This window comes from Cyrtonyx montezumae, unplaced genomic scaffold, assembly GCF_038088225.1.
Source record: "Cyrtonyx montezumae isolate F1298 unplaced genomic scaffold, pur_monq_1.0 scaffold_1, whole genome shotgun sequence".
Taxonomy (NCBI): Eukaryota; Metazoa; Chordata; class Aves; order Galliformes; family Odontophoridae; genus Cyrtonyx; species Cyrtonyx montezumae.
In genome coordinates, this window is record NW_027071825.1 from 15,148,375 (window position 1) to 15,165,577 (window position 17,203).

Consider the following 17,203-nt stretch of genomic DNA (forward strand, 5'->3'; position numbering starts at 1 on the left):
AAAAAGATGCACAGTATCTCAAGGAAGCAAAAAGAATCAGACTAGGAAGGTGAGACCAAGATAAGGTAAGAAAATGAAATCTGTGGAAAAAAATCCCAAAATATTTAGGCTCCAACAAAGAACTCTGAGCAGAGAAGGAAAAGACAGAGGGAGTTCTTACAGATTAAGGCCTAAATAATTAACTGATCAAAGATAGTGGGGAGTTCCATTTGCTTTTTTAATAACAACAACAACAACGTAAAAAAATCTGTCAGAAATGAAATTACAGAACTCTAAAACTGATATCAATTTTCCATTGTGCAAGAAGGAGAAACATAAAAAAAGAAGGGTTTTTGCCAGGACAGGTGGTGAAGAAATCAGCACATCTGTCTGAATAAACAGCTCCAGAACCAGATCAGTTCCAGGAGCTAGGAGCCAAAGGGATTCATCCCAGATTGCTGAAGGAAGCAGAAGGTTTTATCCAAATGAAAAAATATATATATATCATGTCTTCCATGAACATATTCTTAACTGATGAGGATATACCTTCTTTTTGTTTCAGCTGTCTTAAGTACTTTTCACTATCACATTGTTTAAAGTCTTTTCCACAGAGAACAGTCAACTAAACATCCACAGAACACACAAAATAAACTACCACCAACTAAACATCACAAATATCATTCCCAGGTCTATTTGCTAAGAATCTCTGATGAGAGTGTTAGAGACAAGTATATCTGTTTAAAGAAAGCTTCAGATGTAATGCACTTCAATTTAACTCTGAGGGTATGATAAAGGCAAAGCTTCTGTGGTACTCTTTCCACTGTTTAGATGGTATTTTACTCTCAAAAAAAAGTAAGAGAAAATGGAAAAAAAACCCAACCCAACAAAAAACAAAGACCTTCACAGACTATCGGCTGTTCAGCCACCCTTAACTGAACAGAAGTTTTAAAAGAAAAAGGAAGCAGAAAACTACTCAAGTAACTGATACTACAATGCAGTAGGAGCTGAGAGGAAACAAGAATCTGGAGCTCTGGTACCACATTCACACTTCTGTTTCCACCATGCAGTGCCCTGGTGCTGTACCATACTACAAAGATTCAAACTCATTTAAAATAACTACTTTGGGATGAATCACAGAATCCTTATGACCTTTCTCTGAAGAAGTAGAAACCTCTTAGCTGGGTAGAGAATGAGAAAGACTCACCATACACTGGAACAGTGATTACAACTACTTATGTTAAATGAGCCACTATGCTTATGGTTGCTGACTTTGATGGGGTTATTTATTTTGTACCCTTAGATGCCAAGTGTTAGCACAAGAAAACAGGTGTTTGTAAGTACACCAGAGACAGATCAGAGTCTGTATTAACTTTGTAACTTGAGAACATTAGCATGTAAAAACAGAAACTCACAACCATTTTTTTGCACATCTTGTATATGAGGTTCAACCACATTACCTAATAAAATGAACCACAAAGTCATCAACAAAACATGCCAGATCAGAGCAAAAACTTAAGAGACTGCTTTTAGGTTCTGCTTAGTAAAGCAGATATGAAAAGAATGGTCCCGTACTTAAATTACCTCTACATATATTGGCCCATTTTCAGCAACAGAGAAGAGTCCTTGGGAGGGAGCAAGGAACAGATCTGTTTTGTAGAGCTCCATGTTGAAAGTCACATTGGTGATGTGTGGTTCATGAGGCCAGAACATGGCAGGATTAAAAAAGTCTTTCTCTGGTTGACGCAGAGTGCAATTAAACTGAAATTACAAAAAAAAGATAAAACAAAAGTACAAATGCATCCTGAGTTAGAAGTGGTAGCAGGGTAAGCACAAATTTGAGTATGCAGTAATGCTCTTCCCACACTTGTTTTACTTAGTACAACCCTTCAGCAGGGTCACAGGAAATTGAAGTGGGAGAAAAGTGGTAAAGACAAGTTAATTGCTATATTTTTAATGTAATTTCTGTGAACTGTCTATTACAACAGGTTTTTCTCAGTTGCCAGGTGCAAATCCAAGAGTAACGTACCGCTATTTCAGGCCAGCTTGAGAAAGTAACATCTCCCTCATCAGCATCCCCTGGAAATCCATTATCACCTGATTCCATATCATCATCATCAAAGCTGCTGCCTTCGGCTGGTGATGATAGCTGAATGACAATCTGCACGTAATGTATTGCAAATGCATAAAATTAGATGATAATTGAGCACTCCCTCTTTACAGTTATTATTTTCTTCTCTCTTCAAAACAATGTGAAAGCCAAAAGAAGAGCACCAGCTTAAAATATGGTGAAAGAACATCCTACACACTCAGCACAAAACTGTTTAAAACACATAGGGTATGTTTAGTGAAAGCCCTTCAGTTTATTTCCAGAATTCAGAAACAGCAAAGACATAAAACATGCTGGCCTGGATGCTGGCATCTAAATGAGCATTCCAGTATTTCCATTCTATTTCTGGCATGTCTATAACCAACACTAATTAGGAAAAAAGCTTTCTAAAGTGATTTTTCACAACTCACTGTTTTCCTTGAAGCACACATGAAAAAAGATCACTGCAAGTATTAGGGTTATTAAAGGCTTTTCTGTCATTTGCACTTTTATTTTTTGAGATGCATACCCAAATAAATTATGTCTTTTTTTTTTTTTTTAATTTGAATTTCTACACACTCTTCTGCTCCTCCTTAGCACACTTTTCCATTTCCTCACTTGACAATTCCAGCTTTCTTTTTAGCAGTGTTCTGCACTCTGCTAATAACATACACCCTGGAACTTCACAGCTCATCCCTGTGCCTCTAAGACTTCATATTTGTTTTCCTGGACACAGAGCAACCACTAAGAAGTGACATATCCTCTTTGAGACTCCACTGGTACCATGCACGATTCTGATTTTAACCAAGCAACGAAGGCTCTTGAAAGTCATGATGGAGAAAGGAGAGAAGCAGTAAATATCCATTTCAGTTTGGGCCACAACAGAATATAATACAGGAACAATGACAGTTCTTAGCTCTTGACATGTGCTATTCTACAGGTTGGAGACGTTTCAATCTGCAGTCTCATTTTAGGACTTTTCATATGTTAGGCACTGCAGATCTGCCAGTTTTAGTCAGGCAAGGTCAGATCAGATTGCCTTAGCAGTGTTTGGGTTGGACCACAGGCTTTCCATTATTTGCCAAAGATATGCACTGGAAAGCTCAGCAAGAGAAATGTGTCATTACTTCCCAACCCAGATCAGTCGCAACATTTTTAATGTCATACGCTGAGACAGCGTGGAAGTGGTAGAATTTAAGGGGGCACCTCAACATCATCACTCACATAAAAAACACTCAGAGCTTCTTCATCATGTACATCAACAGAGAGCAAATATGAATCCAAAATACAAGAGAGAAGAATGCACTCTGTTCCTCATTTTTGAAAGCCTTTTCACTCACTATTCTGAAAGGAAAAAAATATCTCAAATAATTTAGTGTGTGAGTTAAATAGTATTGCTCTCTGCAATCACAGAACTTCATTCTTATCCCTTCTTAGAGCAACATACCTACTTCTTAAGCGTGGGTATCTCTAACTGCACAGGGAAAGCAGATGTAACTTCTCCAAGACTGGTACAGATGGTTCCCAAAGTTCAGCCATGTAATTTTGTAAAAGCATGCAACTTCAATTCCTTTTTCCTATGGGATACTATCTCACCACAAGGTCAGATGGAACGTATAGCCTTCATACATTCTTCAATGCAGGGACCGTAGCTACAACTAGGTTTGAGCTCAACAGGAAAAGGTCAGGATGCCTCCTTCCTGCTAAGGCTAAAAGCTAACTACAGTGGCTTCCTTGTATCACTATGTCGTGCAGCAGAGAAGGCTCCACTTTGTAAAATACTCACAGAGTTAAAATAAACAATCTTGTCCAAGATATATGATGTCCGAGTCCCACATTTGTTCGGCAAAGACTCCAGAATGAAATGGGTACCATTCATCCTGGCTTTGCAAGAGTGATCCAGCAATGAGAGTTCAGTCCTTGTGTAGCCGCTTGCCTAGAACAAAGATGCTTTGTAAATGGCTGCAACCTCTGCTGAAATTGTGTTAGACCCTTGCTTAAAGTACAGCTCAGAATCCTTTTCATGACTACTGATAAGAGGAAATGAAGTTAATTGTACTGACATCCACGGAAGGTCAACCTCAAAATGTTGTTATACTTGACAGACAGGGAATAAGTGTAACATGGAACAAAGGAAACAACAGGTTCATTATTAATCTACTGACAGAAACTCTATTTGGTCTCAAACTAAAAATGCTTTAGTCTGTATCAATCTATTTTCCACAATGCAAATGGGCTCAAGCAACCTATCAGCTGGTAGATGGTGAAGACAAAATAAAATACCGCATAATGGGTAATAGCAGACTATATCGTTTCACCCTCTAGCTCTCCATTCCCTTAGCTGCCTCTTCACAGGTCTATTCAGATCTTACACAGTTATCAAAAGCAGTTTCTTCATACTTTGGAAATTAAAAACTGATCAATGGTTGAATACAGTAGTTTTCTACAGCACAATTCTGTGAAGTTGTAATCAGAAATCCCTCTACAAACTACTGTATTACTGAGAAGAGGAAACAAGACCCAGAGTTATGGCAAAGAATAGGTTCAGTACAGTTTCCCCATCAGAGTACTGGGGAGGGGGTGTGACATGGGGAGGTGAGGAGGATGGAAATTGCTGTGGATCTTAGACTACTTATTTTTCAATCAAAATACAAATATAAAAAATGGTCTGATCAAAAAAGTCTGCCCAAATTTGAGGATAAGAGACCACACTTACCTGCAGAGAGTCTTTTTCTACAGCCACTGTCATAACTTTGTCATCACACTTTATTGACAGGGCTACATCAGCACTGCCTTGAACTTCTTCAGGTTCTTTGTGTTTTGAGAGGGAATGCTCGAAGTCATGATTAATTAACGTGTCCACTGAATCCCTGGATGGGAAAATTCCTTCTCCCCCTGTGTCGTGTCCTCCTCTATTAATGTGAAAAGGAAATGTCAGGCCATCGCTTAATGCGGGATTCTTTGCACCATGCAGCAACTCTGTAAGCTCTGGAGGAGGAGAATGGTCTTCTTCATCATTCATCTCTTCTAAAGGTAGAAAAAAAAGTTCATTTTTATTAGGTATTTTTCCTGAAAGTATTCAGAACTGCAGTACTTTCATGTAAAAAAAAACAAAATCCAGAAAGGAGTTTCTGAAAGACATCCAACATCCTTCGTATTTTGTTAGCCACAATTCCTCCACTAGGTATATTTATTCTCTAGAAATATACTTCACTAATAGTTAAAAACAGTCTTTGAATGGGCCTCATTGTATGCAAAAGGCCACCACAAGCAAAAAGAAAAAACCATACCCCAAAAATACTCTAATTCAGTGCTGCTAAAGTTATCAGTCAGTCCTATGAGCCTATGAAATTCTTCTGTTACCTGAAAACACAAATTCCACTGTTGTGGAACTACTTATATAACCAGAGTGAAGTTTAATTAGAGTTAACTTTAAGATGAGGAAATGAGAACACTTTATCTTCTGGCTTGCAGGCTATACTGCTCAGGATTGAAATCTCAACACCTCATCCAAGTAAATAATTATCTGGAAACCAGGAGAGTGGTAAGTGATAAAATTTACATGAATATAAACTTTATCAAAAAAGGGTATTTTTAGGGCCATAAATTCAGAAACATCACCAAAGGACATGCAACTCTACTAGGCTAAATAATTTTTTTTAATGGTTGCATTTCTTCAATTTGCTCAGACTTTTCTGGTAACCAAGATTTTTCACTCCACAATTTAAATGTTCTTTTAGTTGTCTGAAGAAACACATTCATATTTTTGATAAAAATCAAAACTGCACATATTATCAAATAAAAGATGCAGTTGATGAAGTCTCATTCCAATGAACACCAAGTATTGTCAAGCTTCTGAATTGAACAAAGTATAACCATTTAATTCCACCAGCACTTTAAGACATAACACAATTTGTCTGGAATTTTCTAATCAAGAAAACACAGATTTATTTATTTCACTTTTAAATGAGTGTTTACACATACAACCAGCATGCTTTGCAATGAGCAGTGAAAACAGTACAATCCACAACTACAATGGTCCAAAAAATGAGAAAGGATTTTTTGAAGCATCACACACCTGGGAAGACAGTGCTTATTTCTTCTATATGATAAAAGTCCATCTCCAAGCTCACCTGTATGTTCAAGTTGCAGATGAAATCTGTTAGCAACAGGGGCTTTTGTATAGGAAGTAACTGGACTATATTTATGGTCATACGCCCACTTGATCAAACTCTCGTGTGACGAAGGAATATCGGGTATTACTGATTTACTCATAATCATGGATCGTTCTGCTTCCTTTCCAAAACCAATACTATTCGATGTCTGCAAACAAAGAAAAGCACGGTTCATTACTTACCATTTAAGGATACTTAACATGGATTAGGGACAGTGATTTCATATTTTGTTGAGAATTTTTTTTCTCTTAGTAATAGCAAATTGAGATCACCTAGGTAATAAAATAAACTACCACCTTAAAAAGAGAACAGCTGCACACATGGAAAAAGTTTTCTTGTCCAAATAAGCAAGTTGAAAGGATATATGACAAGTATCTCTATCTGTCAAAGGGGTAGATAGAAAATATTCACTGATATTACATTTCAATTTTTTTTTTTTAAAGTGCTTGGCACCTTACTTTTAAATACACATTCCCACAAAGCTAAAGGTACATGAATTTATTTTTACATTTACAGTTTTATTATTATCACTGTAACAATTCCATTATGAACTATATAACTAGCTGAAAATACTCAGAACAGGAAAGGGCATGATGACCCACACAACAATTCCTCCAATTTGACTGAACTGCTTTTTCTATACTTAGATAAAATCTTGCAATGTACAGCACACTTTCAATTTCCATGCCTTATTATATTCTCCATCATAGAGGCTGTACATTATTTATCTTTAGCTCTCTCCTTCATTTCCTTCTAATGACCCAGCTCCACATTCTTTAAACACTCAAAACTTAACAGAAGTTAAAGGGAAGTTTAGGTGCACAGTTTCTGGTTGAGGATACTGTTACACCAGTTGTCAAAGACCAGTAAAGGCACTGAAGAGAAGAAACAAAAAGGAAGCAATGAGTACCCTAATTTCAGTAACTTATTACTGTTCTGGGTCAAATAATATTTTATTTTCCAATAGATACAAATCTGGATATGATTTATCACACATTTTCATATTACCTCACAGCTTCAACCAGCTGGAATTACTATGCCATCCCAATGTTGCTGGATCTCCCTCTCTACTTTCCTCGTTTTTGTTTTTTTTTTTTTTTTTTGTCAAAATGAGAAAATGAGACAGCTGAACAAATATTATCCAAGAACTTTTCTGTCCTATCTGGCACCTGACCATTTTCAGGGCTTGTTTATACCTCTCCATGGCACAGTGCGCCTGTAAAAGTTCAGTCTTGCTGTCACAGTGTTATTCGTGACAGTGACACAAGGGAAACCAAGAAAGGAGAGAGAAAAAACCTGCACTGTCAGTGGCCACGCGGCCACCCGAGCAGAGCCTTGCGCTCCGGGGTGAGGGAACGGAGGGAAGAGATGGGTCTACAAAAAAAACCGGCACGATTTGTGAAGGAACGGTAACTTTACTAAATCTAATAAAATCGAGCAATTGAGAGAGAGAGAAAAGTTTCCAAACCAAAACTGAGAGCTTACGTTGGGGAGGAGCTGTAGGGAAAGCACACGTGCTGAACCTCCGCCGGCAGCCGAGAGAGAGCGGCCCGGCGTCCGGTGCGGGGCTCCAACCTCGGCCGCTCCGCAACAGCATTAACTCCTTAACTGCCTGCATGATGTTCTCATGTGGAATACCGGTATCGAAACCACAAACCCACAACACTTGCATCAACAAAATGCAACAAAACCAAGCACAAAGGCTTCCAGAAATACCTTCCTTCATGTGCCTGCCCTGTCAACACCCTTGCACAGTGCAGGTCATCAACGCGGAGCCACCTAGAAAGCTATTCCAAATGGAGAGATCCTTACAGAATCTGGCAGGCAGTCTTCCTTATTTAAATAACAATTCCACCAAGCTGGAATCTTCAGAGATTTATTATTCTGAGCTTTTTACCTCTTTCACTCTTGCCCCCCCCCCCCCCCCCCAGTACATATAGAACTGGTCAAATCTTTCTGCAATTTCACTTCTTTGTCCACTGTACAATCTATGGCTGTGTAAGAAGACACCCCCTCTGAAGGGAGCAACATGAAGTGCAGATAGCCCAGCAAGCAAAGAAACTGAAGCTGATGTAAGGACATAAGGCTGCAAACGGGATCTGAAAACAGCCCATGAAAAATACACTGCACATATACTATATGCAATTATTTTACCTAGACATTTCACTCTTTACTCAATTTAGTGTCCATCAATTTTCAAGAAGCATGGCAAGCTGGGAAATGATAAATGATCATTTCTTATCTATGAATCTGGACTTTAACCCACACTCTCGGGGCTGAGACAGCGCAGCATTAACCTTTCACTCTCAGTTTGCCAATCCCCTCAAGACTCATACTGAGGGCAAGATGTTAGGAAAATCGAAGTGCATGGAACCTATTCAACTAATAAAAAAGAACATTGTGAAACATTACCTAATTGTTTAGTAATGTTTCTGCGTATTGTCTAAATTTGGGCTTGGAAAGGCCTTTAGCTTAACAGAAATACGAACAGATCCTAAATACTCGATGTACATGCTTTTTGATAATAAGGAGTTGTTTAGTTCCCTCCCCTATATAAAGCAGAATAAACACATTTGGAAAATTAGTGATCCATGGATGAAGCAGGAAACATTCACAAATCCTAACACAAACATACAGGCTGTAACATACTGTCATTTTCATATATTGTATTACTTTATCGGGGATATTATTATTCTTTATCATATATTGTATTACTTTTATCTACTTTTATACTTAGATCAGCTAAGTAAAACAGTATTTTTGCCACTCATTGGAGAATTTTTTCACTTATACTTTTTATTTACACTTCCAATAATTATTAATGGTGAACTTGAAGAAAACATACTAATATTTCTTTATTATTCTCAATAAAATTACAGCATTTTAGATGTTTTAAAATCCCCTAAAAATATTCTCTCTGAAAATTCATATCTACAAAGAGGTAGCTTCATGGCTTTGAAACGTGTCACTGAAGTGAACTAGTGCACAATTCTCTACCCTGTGAAAGAACTATTTAGTCTAAATATACAACGGTGAATTTTATGCAATAATCTAGAATAAAACTTTCAAGTGCAATATTATTTTTTGATTTTCTGTTTACAAATGTGCTAATCTTGAGCGACTACCTTTGATCTTACTCTTTTAGGACCTACTAGAGCAGCCCTATCTGTCCATGAGATCAAGATGTGCCAGGGATCAGAAGGAGATTTCATTATCAACACCAGAAAGTCTTTTCAGACAATTTCCTAAGCAGCACCATCATTTGTTTCCTTTTAAATCTCTCACTCTTAAAACCAAAGATCAAATCTTAAATGTAATGAGTGGTAAGCAGATTTATGAGGGCTGCTCTGAAAGTAATGCCTCCTATTTTGTGTTGTTGGCTCACAAAGTCAGAGATGGATGTTGGTAGTATGGCAGCAGTGGCCGAACCTTCCCAACAATATTCTGTTACAGTTTGTTGCCATGCAACAGAAGGCAGCAGAGGAGCAGCATGACAGAATGGCATGTAACATGGAAGTATATATGAAGCAAAGGTGTATCACTGAATTCCTCCATGCAGAAAAAATGGCACCCAGTGACATTCACTGCCACTTGCTGAACATTTATGGAGACCAAACAGTGGATGTGAGAACAGTGAGGTGGTGAGTGATGCATTTCAGCAGTGGTGATAGCAACAGTAGGTCACCTCTACTGGCAATGTGTATGAGCATGGCATGGAGGCTATTGTTCATTGCTGGTGAAAACACATAGCTAATGGTGATGATATGCTGAAAAGAAGTGCTTTGTAGCTCAGAATTTGCTCTAATAGTGGTATTGTGTTGTTTGTATCTGTTGTATATGGAAATAAATAGGAGGCATTACTTTCAAAGAGACATATGTAGATCGAACAGCCTTTGGACCCTCTCAGTATTGACCTGCATGCATTCAACAGAGAAAACTACCAAATAAATTCTTACAAACATAAATAGCTAGAGTTTGACAATGCATCTTAGTTATTGCCAAACTGTTAATCAATAGGGCACTGACTGGTCCTGAGCCAACATTAAGCTCAACTTTACAATGCACTTAACTGACTACTTAAGAAAGAAATAAACCCAATCTAACTTTAATCTAGTTTTGTTTTTTTTTTTTTGGAGAAGTGTATTTTCTTAGTAGAAACAACGCTGAGTCACAGAGCCTGTGCCAAAAACCATTCTGAATTGGAGCTTCCAATTATGTATAAGTATGGTTTCAAATGCTCAGCTTTACAGACCCTGGTTTTAAATTTCATAAAACCCATTATTTGTGGTCAGAGCAGAGTTGAGGTCAATTTGACCAAACACTGGCTAGGGACAGAAATACTGGCAGAGAAGAAGGCTAGAGTCCACTAAAATCACAAGTGTAAGGTGCAAAGCAGTTTCCACTTCTAAGGCAACATGGGTGTGTGACTTCTATCTAGAATTATCCATTCTGCTTTCACAGGCATCTTTCCAACTTCTTAGATGAACCTGTAGATCCACTCACCAAAGTAACAGCAAAAAAGGAGATGAAGATTCAACTCAATGTGGACAATACTTCAACAGAAATCAAGAAAACAGACTCTAAATTCTTGCATTATCTACTTGGCTTCTGGGATATGTTGGTCAGTATGTAAAAGAGGAAAAAAATACATACAGTTTCTATACTTACCCTTTGAAACATTCATTTGCATCAGTAGCTAAGAATACATTCAAAAATCAATATGAACTAGTAGTATATCACATTCTAATGGATTCTATACTGTTGATGCATAATAGCTCTCAAAAAATAAGGGTGCAATAACTTACAATGACTTCCAGCTTTCCTTGGACATCATGTGACTTGATAACCCAGTTGACCGATTTTTTACACTTAAGGATAAGTACCACATTTCTGTCAAGTTTGGCGCCTGGTTGAGATGGTTTAATGTCAACGATTATATCCACCTGGAAGGCACTGAGTGTGGAAAATAGAGAGAAAGTAAGACCAGAGTGCCAGAAATTTCCAGCTATCAACCTTCTTCCAAATCCATCATGTTTCCACTGTCTGGCCAGCTGATTAAAATGCTGGAGGTTATCCCAGACAACACAACATGTGCAAAACAGATTGTTATTCCATATACTCTTAAATGATTTTGCATAGCAATAGATACAAGTATTTTTTAGACAAATTTTTTTGTTTGTGTCTTTGTTCAGAAGAAGCATGCTACTGATTTCAACTATTATTTAATTTAGAGCAGGTTAGTTATATGACAAGCAGTTTGCTTTACACTCTTATTTTGCTGCAACAGTGCCTAAACATAGCTTTAGTTTCCACTGGGTATAACTGTATTAAAGTTCAAAATAGTATCTTAAAAAAGCAAAGAGACTAGCAAGTTAATACCAAAAAACACACAAATACTGTATCAGGCAATGTCTCTGTCTATGCAGTTAATCATGGAAATTACTTTGCTTAGTATGCGCATGTGTTGAGGAATTAAGCCATCCTATTTAGTTTCAAATACTTCTGGATATATAGTTTAAAAAGACGAGAAAACAGATGTAGAGCCTTCTGATCACTGGAAAATAGATGAACACTATCCAGATTTTCAAGACTTCAGTACAGTAAGTAGAGCAATAGCATTTCATCATGCAAAATATTAATTCGACATAAAAATCTTTACTTTCAGATCACCTTACGGGAACATACATCTAAGAATGTGCTCATCTCCAAATATAAAGTTTCAACTAATACTCTGCATTGAGACTTTATATCTTGGGATCTATTATTTCATATCGTGTAGCTTTACACACACTCAACTCAGCTTCTGTGCAAATAGACTTTGTAAAGATAGCTGTGGAACTAACTATGAAGCAAGCAGAAATTTAACATACTTGTTGTCTTTTTTAATACTGTAACACTTAAATATTTTGCAGTGTTATCATCTAAAAAAAACAATTCCTATAGTGCACTCTCAGCCAACACCAAACGCTCAGAGGAATAGAAAGAGGGCCTTCATCACTCTGTAACACTGGAAGAAACTTATGGCAATGATGCTGCAAACTAACACCACGATTCAAAATAGGGCCACTACCCACTGCCACACACAGGCAAACCATTTAGACTTAACTACTTGCCTTTTATCACCTCAGATTGCTAGGCAAGAGAGTATTTTCAGGCTCTGAGTTCAGCATCGTGCAATGAAATCATTAATCTCCTTCCACCTCTGTCTCCCTGTGTGATTTCCTGATTAGGAATGGGAAATGTAATGCATGAGGAGCAGAAGTGGACAATACTGGAAAGCCAAAGTCTGCAGAAAGCAGATGGCATTTTAATTCTACCTCATCTCTGATGAAATTGTGCTTTTCTTCTTGCAGAACTAAGTTTCATAGCAAATTTCTGTTCTAGCAACAATTCTAAGCACTCATGAAGAGCTCTTTCAGGTGTGATTATCTGAAGCAAACACCATTCATATGAACATGTTCCCACTATGATCCAAAAAAGACAGGCAAAGGATGAACGCTTTGACCATCTTACTTCCCAAGTTTACAGTACTTTTGACAATTTAGATAACTGTAATAACATATTCAAAGAGCTATGTAATTTTCCCTAACTACTTATAAACCTTTTAAAAATCAGTGGACTGTGGTCAATCCTTTTTCTTACAGATTATCAAACTATGCCTTAATGTCAACCAGAAATGTTACAGAAAACATTGCTATGATTCTGCAGAACTGTGGCACACTTACCACAGACCACACATCACTTGTGACCTCTAGATCACTGTTTAGGAATCAGCACCCTTGGTCTGCTGTTAGCCATCAATGCCTATGACAGGAAAAGATTACTTAAATTCCTCTCTACCTCCCCGTTCAGCAGATTTATTGTAATCCCTGTCAGACTCTGTTCTTATTTGTACTTCCTTGTTTGTTTCATTGAAAAATATCAACTGATTGAGCAAGACTTCTGTCCACAGGAGGAGGGCAGAGTAAAATCCATTAACACTGCATTACAGTCTCATCCAGAAAAATCCTTGAATCATGAAGCAGAATCCAGAGCCTTTACATGGTAAAGAACTATTTTCTACTTAAGGCAAAGTAGTAAGGTCCAAGCTCTTCCTGTAATGATGAAATGACTGAAATGGCTACTTTCATTTGAATTCCAATATAAAAGTGAAATATCTAGCTGTGATTTCGGATTTGATACTTTTCATGATACATTACCTGTATGGATTGGAATTTGGAGTGATTAACTCAATGATGTGAACTTCCCTTTCTTGGACCAAGTTAGACATTAGGCACCCCTCCGCTCTTTTTGGTTGGAGGTATCCCGCAAGGTAATTTAAAGAGAGAAAATTCTTTTCTATGTTGCATGTGGGAGGAAAAACTTGATCTGAAGAAAAAAAAGAAAAGAAAGCATAAGTAGCTTCATTCACAGTTATCAACTTACATTCATATATGTACAGCATCTACTTCAATGCAGCACTGTATTTTATGATGTAGATCTCCAGCACAAGAGGTACATCCACTACCCATCTCAAGTACTTTGAAGAAATCATCATAAAGTTGAAAGGGAGATAACTGTTGCAAAAATACAGCACTCCTCTGATGTAAAATACATACTTTTAAACTACAGATTTAAATATTTAATGAACTCCCTTCCTTCGCCCCCCCCAAAAAAACCAAAAATAATACTGTAGGAAAGTACATGAACATTTTCCAAAAATGAATAACATATTTAATTTGCTTCTCTCATATTTCTTTTGAAATTAACTCAGATAGAACTTATGTGTTAAATCCTCCCTTTACAATTTTTTTGTTATTGAAAAAACTTGCCATATTTAAAAGATCACAGAAAATATATTCCATTTCCATATTCAGAATATTTTCCTATATTTTGTGTAGTCAGAATCAGCTTTGTATAGAAATATCACAGTTCTCTTGTGCACAAAAAATTGAATATAGCAAGAAAAGGACGAAATAAATGATTGATAGAATACACATAACTGAAGTGAGGGAATCCTAGAGTTAACTGTTTTAACGGTTTAGCTGATCATGTGCATAAATTTCTGTACAAAATCAAACAAAAAAAAAATAGTCACTCAGTATGAAGTCCTCATCCGCAGCCTGGATTGCTGCACTCCAAGAAGCAGCATATATAAATAATTTATTTCTGAGATAGCTTTACATATGAATTACCATAATGCACAGAAGGACTAAGTATCATTCTCAAGACAAAGTCTTATAGGAACAGAATTCCAAACTGTTGCTACTTCAATCTCTGCTTTACAAAGAAGGCTTTCCTACTGAGATCAACAGCACAACAGAAAAAAGAATTAAAATAACATAGAATATTATGCATATAAAGCTGTGGACAAACTCCTAGAAACTGAGTGGAGACCACTGTTTGCATTTGCTTCCTAAATCAGTGCTGAAATGTTATCCCTGAAGTGTATTTGCATGTGGCACACAACTTTTCAGAGAGCTCAGAGATTCCTGTGACCCCAGCTATAGTGGAAACAATTAGGAGAATTTCTTCTCCTGATCTTACACAAAGCCGCCTTTGAATATTAACCTTGTTGCCTTCTGTACAGAACCCGTCAAAGCTGCATGAGGCAGTAACTCCTCATACTGTGCAAGCAAAGCCCTCCTCCAACATCTGGTGTGTGCCCTGCCAGATTAGCCTTGAATGCAGCTGCACTCCTGCCAACTCCTCCCACAACAGCACAGAATGGAAAGTGATCCCAAATGATCTACACTAAGCCTGAACTTATATATATGTACATACTTGCACACAGATAACATGTATTTGCTTCTCAGTTGCCATGCTACAACACAGTTAAACCCATAAAGCATTAACCTCTAAGCAGCATGTGGGTAATCACCACACATGCTACCACTGGCCATGGCACAGCACTCCTGCTCCCAGCCCTTCCCTGCCGCGTCGGCACAGCTCAGGGAACTGCTGCTCTCGCCGCTAGCACCGATGCTCCCCAGCCTGGGCCCCCGCTCCTCACACGCCTTTCTTCTGTGCTCATTTTAACTCTGTCAGTAGATGCTTGATATACACATTCACTTCTCCCCATCTTAACCAAAACGCATTTACTCTTGTCAACCAGTGACCAAGATTTGGGCTGTAAGAGAAAGGGAGATTCATTTCTTCTTTCTTTAGTCACCACACATTTTATTCTTCTTTTTCTTCCTTCCGGAGCTGCTTGCTTACTTTAAAAAGGTGCTTCACATGTCTGCACTTAAACTGATTAGAACAGTCCCCATGAGTCCATGTAGAAGCCCTAGGCCTCCCTCATCTCCCCAGACACCAAAGTGAGGCACCCCTGGCATAGCACCAGGAGAGCTGCAGGCCTGCAAGCTGGGGAGCCCTGCTTGCCACAGGTGTGCAGCCCTGCCTCTGCCCCCAGCTGCAGGCTGCTCCCAGGAACAGCACTGCACAATGGAGCTGGAGTTCCTGTGGGCGACACCCAGTTTCAAAGAGGACAGACAGTGTCTATTCTCTTCTATACACTTTAGGTGACACACGCAGGTTCTTGGCTAAACTGGATAAAACTTGAATACCCAGCTTTAACTCAGGAGATTTTTGTGCAAATGAGAGCTGTTAATCAGGTGTCACTCTCCAAGACATGCACTCTTCGCAGCAGCAGCTTAATTCAGCAATAAAAATCCCATCCAAGCAGGACTCACCTTTCAAAACTCTAAGCTAGGGATGAGCAAGGTATCTGGGATTTTCCCCTACCACTCCAATGCAGGGCTTTTTCAGGAGCATTTTACAGTTCACTAGCCCTTAGCGCTATAGAGATCAGCACATCAACTTTGAAGTGGTACCATGTTATAAAAAAAGGAAAGGACTGCAGTCTTTGCAGGGAGAGCGGAAGCTCTTAGCAGCACTCACCATGAAGTGGTGAGCTGGAGCAATAGCAGGACAAACCACAGGACTGAGCACAAATCTACAGAAGTAAGCCCAGCAATTCTGCACAGGGCACCAACTCAACAACAGGACTGAAGCTCCAGCTTCTGCCAGGACAGGAGCACAGTGTTATGTCATAAACAGAATGTGACTTTTTCATACCTGTTATTGTTGTAGATGATTCTTTGTTTAGAAATATGTTGAAAATAAGCTACCCTCCATGCTAGCACACCTAGGCTAGCACACCTGCCCTGGATTTAAATTGGTGACACCAGAAACATTAGGTAACATTTAGCTAGCCAACTGATATGTCTACCTCACATGTATAGTTAAATCTTATTGAGGCACAAGGAACTATACTGGCTTCTCTTATACAGAAAAATATGCTCTAACATCACTTCTACTGTGCACAGTCCAGCCTTCTAGGATCTGATAACAATTATCACAAATATCACTTTGTCCTCTCTTTTATCACAAAAGTCCAGCTGACCATGACACAGCTACTTTGTGGGCCTCCCGGCTCATAACCCTCATTCTGGCCTGTTCAAGTTTCCACTGTGCTCACCACCCCTGCAGAGCTGGATCAGCCACACTCAGGCTCTAGATGGGTGGAATCAATAAAATACAGGTATGCCTGGCCCCAACTCAGTTTTGACAGGCTTCCACACTCAGATGCCTTTCACTCATAGCTTCAAAACTGATTTAAGAGACTCATGCCAGAGGCATCACTTTTATTCTATGAAAGATCATCCTCCAGATTTTTTTCCTCCAGCTTGAATTTTCTTTCCTTTGTATTCAGCTAGAGTACCAACTTCTAAAATGTTAGGTCTTCCAGTTTCGGATTTTTCTAACTTGAATAAAGATGAAATGGCAGTAATCAGTTAATTTTCTACATTAGAAAGTATGTGTCAGCTGTGTAGCTATGAATGACTTCATGCAGCCTCTTATAAATCATGAGTAACACTAGCTGTGAATTCAGATTGACAACTGAGGGTACCTGACTGCATAGCGTGATTTTCATAGGAAAAGCCTGAGCTGTCCATCAGCATACACTGTGGTTTGTAGA

At 38.4% G+C, this 17,203-nt stretch overlaps 1 protein-coding gene across 2 annotated transcripts in view; it reads right to left on the reverse strand.

Moving 5' to 3' along the window:
- The window catches only part of TGFBR3 (transforming growth factor beta receptor 3), a 108,773-nt gene that overhangs the window by 17,299 nt on the left and 74,271 nt on the right, over positions 1-17,203 (reverse strand). Inside the window, exons 6-12 of one of the 2 annotated variants that reach the window (XM_065741474.1) lie at positions 13,440-13,608; positions 11,046-11,193; positions 6,199-6,388; positions 4,782-5,089; positions 3,852-4,001; positions 2,006-2,137; positions 1,561-1,737 (exon numbers count right to left, since the gene is read on the reverse strand). In XM_065741474.1, coding sequence (XP_065597546.1) covers positions 1,561-1,737; positions 2,006-2,137; positions 3,852-4,001; positions 4,782-5,089; positions 6,199-6,388; positions 11,046-11,193; positions 13,440-13,608 — 1,274 coding nt within the window. Of the gene's footprint in view, positions 1-1,560; positions 1,738-2,005; positions 2,138-3,851; positions 4,002-4,781; positions 5,093-6,198; positions 6,389-11,045; positions 11,194-13,439; positions 13,609-17,203 lie in introns of both variants that reach the window. The other variant, XM_065741464.1, reaches the window with a different exon arrangement.